This window comes from Glarea lozoyensis, assembly GCF_000409485.1.
Source record: "Glarea lozoyensis ATCC 20868 chromosome Unknown GLAREA4, whole genome shotgun sequence".
In the NCBI taxonomy this organism is placed as follows: Eukaryota; Fungi; Ascomycota; class Leotiomycetes; order Helotiales; family Helotiaceae; genus Glarea; species Glarea lozoyensis.
In genome coordinates this window covers 1,401,965-1,410,218 of record NW_007360999.1, presented here as the reverse complement: position 1 = coordinate 1,410,218, position 8,254 = coordinate 1,401,965, and the positions used below count along the sequence as shown (strand labels likewise).

The following is an 8,254-nucleotide window of genomic DNA, read 5'->3' as shown; positions in this document are numbered from 1 at the left end:
GACCACAGACTGAGGAGAATTGGGCATCCCGTCCGCTCTGCCATACACAAGCCTCAGATCGGCAGATTAGTAGTTGGGTGGGTGACCACCAGCGAATACCTGCTGTCGTATGTTTTTGTTTTTGGATTTTCGAACACTTTCCAGTCACGTCCGTGGTCTATTCCGGACATCGGATAGTCGGGTTGCCGAAAGCCGATATATTTTCGAACCACGCCCTGTGTTAATTTAAAAAGGATCTTTCTGTTTGCCTATTTTATTCCTTCTATCTTTACTTTTAGGCAAGGATCTACCTAGACTCTAATATTTCTATCTTTCCTTTTCAGGGGGAGACATTATAGTTCGGACTACTTCTATCTTTACCTTTTAGTAAAAACTACCCTAACTCAATAGTTATAGTTACTCCGAAAGATAGATAGCAATTCGCACGAGCTTAGACTATCGTTGTTTCAACTAGTGCAGCTACATCTAGAGGCGCTGCCAGAGTCGGCTTCCCCTCCGCACAGCCCCACCTATCATAAAGGGGGACCAGCTTGCCGTCATGTGACCATTTGGCAATCAGGCAGATCACGGTCGCCTTGAATTTATACCGGATTACATTGATTCCATTGCTCGATATACCAAAGTCTCTCCTAATCGACGAGAAGTTTACACGAAGTGAAAACTGTCCTGTGTTAAGATCTGAACCCGTTAGACCATGATGACCCAGACAACAAAAGGATACCAATACCGAACTTTGCAGCGTTGCCGGAATGAGATCAGACTTTTGCGAATCTTGCCTGCAGATAATAATAAAAAGCTCAAGTTACTTCCTGCGTGTCATGTCTTTCACGCCTCCCTCGATGAGCAACCGGATTTTGTGGCTTTGTCCTATGTCTGGGGATCTTCCACGACTCAACGAGTGATTCTCGTCGAAGATTCTGAGTTTCGAGTAACCAAGAATTTATATGACGCGCTAATGATGCTCAGACCGTTCGACGATGAACTTGTGATCTGGATCGATGGCCTCTGCATCAACCAGTCAGATAATGAAGAGAAGAGTTGGCAAGTCGATCTAATGGCAGATATCTACTCAAAGGCACGCAGAGTAGTTGCTTGGCTTGGACCAGCTGAGAGCGAAGACGATTCGGTAGTGGATTATATGAATGCTCTAGGGGAAAAGGCAGAGGCTTGCGGTTTGGATAATGGATTCGAGACCCACCAAAGACTCTGGCACATTATGGCATTGTTCCCCCGGGAAAGGCTCGATTTAGTGCAACCGACTGCAATGATAGAACTCGAAGTCCCTTCTGGAGAAATACTTAAAGTCTCACTGGGTGCATTGCGCAAAAGCTTTTATTCCATTAGTGGCTGGCACGGTCAAGAGAACCTACTGCCGGTGGCTGGCATGGAACGATTTTTTACCCGGCCGTGGTGGGGACGGATGTGGGTTTTGCAAGAAATAACACTTCCAGAGAACGCAGAATTCTTTTATGGAAGCAAGAGGATTACACGACGTCGATGCACCGCCGCGTTGCATGCGTTTTGTGCTCTGCGGCTCGTCCTCATGAATATCCACATCAACAAGCTCAAACCTTTGAACGGCTATCATTTTCAAATAATTGAGGCTCTTTTCCAGCATAGACCAGAGGTCATGCTGTCTTCTTGGAATATATATAGATACTCGACATTCCCGTTGGTGGCTCTCCTACGCGCAACATGCGTTGGCAGTATAAACCCCAACCGACATGGAGCTCATCACTTGGCAGCAACTGACCCGAGAGACAAAGTATTTGCTTTATTGGGTTTAGCAGCAGACCGAAAGAAGTTGGCAAAAATGGGTGTTTTTCCAGATTATTCCAGATCGTGCGAAGAAATCTACACAACAACCATGGTGGCGATGCTTCGGCAGGGTCACATGTCTCTACTCTCCTTCTGTCAATCGCCTAAGATACAATCCAACTTACCATCTTGGGTTCCTGATTGGTCTCGATCTGCGACACATATGCTACAAGATGTGAGAAATGATCATGTCACTCTCTACCCCGAATTTAGCGCATCTGGACCACTTCCAAGTCATTCTAAAATCAGAGTCATCAAGAGGGAAGGCAAAGTTGCGGGCATCTCGTTGCAATGCTACCTATATGATGAGATTCACGAAGTCGGCTCATTCTCTAAAAGAATTTCTAGTCATGTGGTGCCTCTCAATGAAACGCATTCATGGCCAGTAAAATGGCTAGTTGAGTTTATGCGTCTGACATATCATAACAGTCAACGCTATGTCGAATTCAGCGATCGTGTACATGCAGCGGCCAGAACTTCCATTGGTGGTGTATGTTACAGCGAGAACACAGAAATGGTAAGGGTTGGTGAAGAACACTTCCTTGATGCTGTTAGACTTCTAAAAAACAATATCGAGAAGATCAAGTCAAATCGTATCAGGCTTGGACTTCAACAGCTCTGGAAAAAAGTAACCCAGATTGATAAGCCAAGGATGAAGGCCATTAGATCAAAGTTCGGCTCGGAAATTATTGGGAAGAGCTTGGGCCGGCTTCCTTTCGTTACTGGTAAAGGGCATTTGGTTCTTGGCCCCGAGTATGTTAAGCGAGGTGACTTTGTCGCTCTCATAAAAGGAACACAGGTTCCCTTTATTCTTCGGCGTCAAAGTGATGGACAGTACCAGCTAGTAAGCGAAGCATACGTTGATGGTATCATGGACGGAGAGGCAATTAAAAACGCTAGATGGTGTGAGGCAAATCTAGTATAGTAGAATTGGTGTACAAGTTTCGATTAGTCTTGATATTGTTGCTTTAGCGCACGCTAAAGATGATTAATTGGGCTCTTTAAACATTTTCTTTATAATTGCACTGGACTACTAGTTGATGGCTTAGTGTTAACTTAAACGAATCCACTAATAATAATAAGAAAAACACCTCTATAATGTAGCATAAAGTTTGGGGCTCGACATACATAATGATAATCTTATTACGTCACGAAATATATACTTCACGTTAGTATAATAATTTGTAACAGTATATAAGTCAGAACGAAGTCTGCGGCCGGCAGTTAAGATCTATGCATGGACACCTGATTAATTTACTCGGCTTGGGCTTTAGACATTGAACCATGCCTTATTCGTTGGTGTTGAACTGGCGATTTCTTTGATCACAATTTCCCCAAAGTCTCGTTGCCCAATAAGTCAATCTGGACGGCAACTCTCATCACGTAAATTAGACTACATAAGAGATGAGTCCTGGAAGATGACTGCTCTGTTCATGGTTCAGGTCTTAAGTATTGCGATCTCAAGCAGATCGGGAAGTCAGCACGTAAGTGCAAAACTTGAAGTTTGAAAGCTCTAAAAAGATTTCACTACTCGTCCATCGACCTTTTTGCAACTCTAGCTTTAACTTCAAATCTGACAGAGTTTTCAAGATACACATAGCTATTGAAGCAATGTTCAAATCGACCCACTTCATTCAAGAGGCTCATTTTTCGTTTGCTCACAAGCCTGCTTAGGTAAGGTAGCTGGCCCCCGAATTGATGGCAAATTAACTGGATTACAATATGATAGGTCACGATACAATATAAATTTGTAAATCGTTAAACTATCATGTAACCTAATTAGGGATAGGTAGTTATAATTATATAATTTATATTATAAGGTTAAATCTTATAATTATATAATAACGTTAAATCTGACTTTATATATATATAAAACTTAGGTATAAAGTATATATAATATATCGTGAAATGTAGTATTTCCGGTTTAAAGGGTAGTGTAACGGATGAAAGATTATTCTAAGGCTTCCGATTAGCTTAAAAATTCCTGCCTTGGGTATCTATTATTTAAAGTCTAATGTTAATTTATCGTTATATTATAAATTATAATAACGTCAGTAGCGTTATATAAAGTAGCCATCCCTAAACCTAATACATATAACCATTAGCCCAAATACTCGTACTGTCCAATCTTCTGTAATTTCAATCATATATAGATTGGAAACTCCCCGTTTAGGCCTATTGCTTCTCGTGAACGGATAGATTATGTAAGGAATGTCTTTGATCTGAATCGACAACTAAAAGACGGGGTTGGTCACACCAAGTAATACACGTGATTGCAGTCCAGAAGATAAGAGTCAACACACGTCCATGATGCAAGAGCAGCCTCACAAGTATCAAAAACACAACTCTATTCACACAATTCATGAATCACTGCAATAATCATCCATTACCGAACAACATCTTTTCAAATTACCCAACAATGGCTTCGGATTCCCAAGATAACCAAGAACACTCCGCTGTCACGGGCGCGAAAACACCACCATCCAATTTCACGGTCGTCAAAACATACGACCCTAAGGGAGACCTCACTCTCCATCGACTCTCCACTGCCACCGCTTTTACATGTGGTCGATGCAACAAAGAGAAAAAGGCGAAGCTTGTTGCTACAAACTGGAAGAGATGGAATGACCTTCGTTGCAATGGTTGTTATGGGAAGGTTCTTTCAGAGGGCTGAAATGAGCATGGCAAGCTAGTGACGACCGGCAGGAGGAAAGACGCCTTGGAGGAACGCTGGGGTTTGGAAGGGCCAACTGTGTTGAACAGCCAAAGGCTTATTATGTTGATGCAATCGTGGGTTTGAATATCAGGGTTCAGGGCGGTGGAGGAATACATGACGGAGTGTGCAATATTACAGAGTGAAATGTCGTCCCAGCTTGTGAGCTGTAATTACTTCACTTGTCGAGGAAGAATGTTGATTGAGTTTCATGAGAAGCCTTTTAGCGGCTGAAACGTTTTATTTCGCTATTAGCCTGTGAACTAAGGCTTTAAAATTCCTAGAAGGGTTATCTCAATTTGATATCAAAGGCTTGAAAACAAACAATAAGTCTTGAATTTGCATAATGACTATTTACTATCAGTCTGTAAACAAACTTCCAAATTTCATCACGTACTGCGTAGCGCACATGTCAAGCTTTATCCGGTATGTGTCCGGACAATGTATCCGGACAAGGAGAGAAGAGAGCAAGAGAGAAGAGAGTAAGAGAGAAGAGGCTTATATAATCTCAAGTGTTTTGACAATAGTTCACAGAGTTATGGTGCCGTGAAATATCACATCTACTGTTACACTAAGCAAATAATACACTACACCATACCAGCTCTAGTCAAGGACAGCAACTATCTTACTGCAGATCTTCATCTCCAAATGCTCTAGCATCGACAGCAAATCTGGCTTTGCCTTCCACCACCCCGTAAGTACCTTCTTCGTTTTCCAAAGCATCACGCGCAATCTTTGCCCAACGCCATCCGTTTTGAGCCCCAAGAGGCGAACGGAATGGCACAATAAACCAGATAATTACAGGGATATAGATAACTGGCCATATAAATAAAATTGGCCACAATGCCATGGCCATGGTGAGCTCAATGTCCAGATGTTTCGCCTTGGCAACACCAGAGATGGCGTAAATAAGAAGAACTCGGACCACCACTGTTTGCAGGCCAAGAAGCGTAAGCAAGCCTCCTGCACGAGTTTTGGAGAGCCGGTGATGCTGCCGAGACCAAAGGCTTAAACCGGACGAATCGCCCAAGTAGTTGAGTCCATGGAAAGGAGGTACCTGAACCCTTCTCGAATTCCGACCATTTGAATCGCTCACAGTAGTCCATAGTTCTCTTGTTCGATCGTTCACATTCAAAGTCAGCGATTCCAGAGTGCAAGTCCAGGTGATGAAGTCGCGGAGTATTGTGTAACCAAGTCCAGTGACTGAATAACAGATCACGTATACGAAACGAGTCATATTAGCTTTCCTGTTACCAGATCTTTGGCAGTGATTGTATTGATCGCCTACAATTGTATCAACACAGTCGAGTTGTACAAAGGATGATCGATAAGATAAGGTGACTGGCAACAGGAGGAGAGGCCCAATGAGCGAAAGTAACATGCCAAAACTTGCTCCACGAAGTTTAATCCAAACTTGTCTGCCGGGTGTATGATGTGCCCGAAGTAAAGGCAGGGTTCCATATAAGTTTACTGACATTTTATAATCCAGATAATCTGCCACCTGAGATGACGAAGAGATGGAACCCCCAACAATTATTTCGAGAAACGGTTTATAGGCTTCAAGAAGATTGGAATCTGCGTCAATGTCACGAAATAAGGACCATGGAGTTATCTTGGAAATGGCGAGGCCCAAAAATACGCCACAGGCATGCGCCAGAACTGCTATAGCGATCCAAGCTGGCCTCCTTGTAGTAGACAATTCAACATCAACATCTCCAGTCTTCCACACTGGGGTGAAGTCATCGTGCCACGACAAAATTTGACTTGTTTTAAAAAATGGTCCCTCGACGACAATGGATCGTTGGATGATAGCGATACTTATAACAAAGCTCCATCGTAGAATAGTGTGACTGAGAGCTACTTGCAATTCTCTTCCACTAACCCGAAGTGTAAAAGTCCGATGGATGATGTCGATCCAGTCCAGGCTAGCAGCGCGTAGATTGTCGCCATGACATGTGCCATCCTTCCTCTGTAGCGATTGAGCCATAACATGTTTCCAACATGTGTCAAGAAAAACGTTGTTGCATGCGGACGCAATCGTAGCAATACCGAAAGACGAGACCAGAATACCAGCGAAGAATGTGGTACTTGTTGAAAAGCCTGGTGCGCCTAGGCACTGAAGAATTCCTCCACTTCCGCCAATGAAAGCCCAGGTCAATGCCAATTGTGCAGGTGAGGTGTGATTGATAGCAGACAACCGTTGGCTGTTGCGCCGCGAAAGGCATTCCCTCAAGCAGGCCATCAAACATGTCGACCAAGCTATAAAAAATCCTGAAGCTACAAGTGTTCCTAGTAATACCACCCACGGTATTGCCAGATCTATGCCACTGAGAGGCCCAAAAGGCTCAAAAGCAATACCACCCGTACTTTTCGACCACAGTCCAGTTGTAACAGGGTTTGGTGTTGGGTTTGGCAGAAATGGGGTTGAATAATTTCTGCTCACAGCACATCCTACCCCCAGCTCGCATCTCACATATTCTTGAATATCAGCATCGAGTGCGCTATACCAATTAGGTGTCTGCGATGCTTGAAGACTGATGCGGAGAGCAGTCATGGCAGATTGAGAGTCGGTACGGAGTGCGTATCGCAATTGATATGAGGCAAAATATTCTTGTTTGGGATTAGCTGAGAAGATTGTTGTGACAGGCGGATTTTCATGGGTCGAATGTGTAGTAGGCAGAGTCAACGTCGACGACATTGTGACAATATCCTATAATAAAAGAGATAAGTTATTGATGACTACAGCGTGCAAGTATTTGCACAAAGATATGTAGCATGACTGTAAGAGCAACAAAGCAATTCCCTTCTCTTTATCATCAAGCTTGAAATGTGGCTGTACCCCCCGAAACAGGGAAAAGTGTATAAACTTGAACAATGCAACCAGTAAGGAAGTTGATCGACAAAAGCCCATCCACCAATACGAAACCACGGTCTCACAGCCTGCTTCCCTCTGAGACTAACAACTGGCAGATGCGTGATCACATTAATTGATAAAATCAGGAGTTGTGAGACTGAGAACATGACAAGTAGAGGCAAGGTAAGCCATTACTCTCACTCGTCGTGATTTGAGTATTGGATGACGCGGCCAGGTCTTGCCCAGACGCTTGGCTGTTTTATTATTATTCGTCCAACGCTGGCGAGCGATACTAAACGCGAAGCCCGCGAGGGCAGGTAGATTCTCAAGGTCAGTCACAAGCACCAAAGTACTTTTTAAGGGCTTTTCCATTTACAGATTGAGATACATTCGGCTGTTGGCCTTCGCCTTTTACATAGCCAGCCTCAATCGCGATAGCAAAGCGTAGCCAAAGGGTCACCATTGCGTTATGATTTTGCGTCATGTGTTTGAAGCTCTCTTGTCTGGGACGCTTCTGGGGGACTTCACTGGCGCGGTCGCTCTCAGATAAGAAATCCCAGATATGTTGATACAGCGCGAATGGTTCATACATCCCTTTGAAGCAAACTCATGATTAACAGCAAGACTCACTTATAATTTGGGCATTACCTCAGATAGTGATATATGGAGCGAATGGTCGCTGCTTCGTATGCAGCACGTAGGTGGCTGCCTGTGGAAGCTTCCAGAACAATACCACATTTAACTTGAGTTTTTTCTTTTTTTGGAAAAAGAAATACTATATAACTTCGCATTATACAGTCAGCTTACCTTAACTTTAAAGGAACATTGTTTCATTACATATCGCATCGCATACAGTAGAATTCGAAGTC

General features: G+C 43.4%; 3 protein-coding genes across 3 annotated transcripts; 2 read left to right on the top strand and 1 right to left on the bottom strand.

Annotated features, from left to right (window-relative positions):
• Positions 1-697: 697 nt before the first annotated feature.
• On the top strand, positions 698-2,743 carry GLAREA_09816 (uncharacterized protein; the record flags this gene model as incomplete). The annotated part of the gene is made up of 1 exon (XM_008086412.1): positions 698-2,743. The coding sequence occupies one exon, from the start codon at positions 698-700 to the stop codon at positions 2,741-2,743; it is 2,046 nt and encodes a 681-aa protein (XP_008084603.1).
• Positions 2,744-4,237: 1,494 nt separating this feature from the next.
• On the top strand, positions 4,238-4,492 carry GLAREA_09815 (uncharacterized protein; the record flags this gene model as incomplete). Its single annotated transcript, XM_008086411.1, has 1 exon — positions 4,238-4,492. One exon carries the CDS (start codon positions 4,238-4,240, stop codon positions 4,490-4,492), a length of 255 nt encoding a protein of 84 aa, XP_008084602.1.
• A 664-nt stretch (positions 4,493-5,156) lies between these two features.
• Positions 5,157-7,229, bottom strand: GLAREA_09814 (uncharacterized protein; the record flags this gene model as incomplete). The annotated part of the gene is made up of 1 exon (XM_008086410.1): positions 5,157-7,229. One exon carries the CDS (start codon positions 7,227-7,229, stop codon positions 5,157-5,159), a length of 2,073 nt encoding a protein of 690 aa, XP_008084601.1.
• Between the last annotated feature and the right edge of the window lie 1,025 nt (positions 7,230-8,254).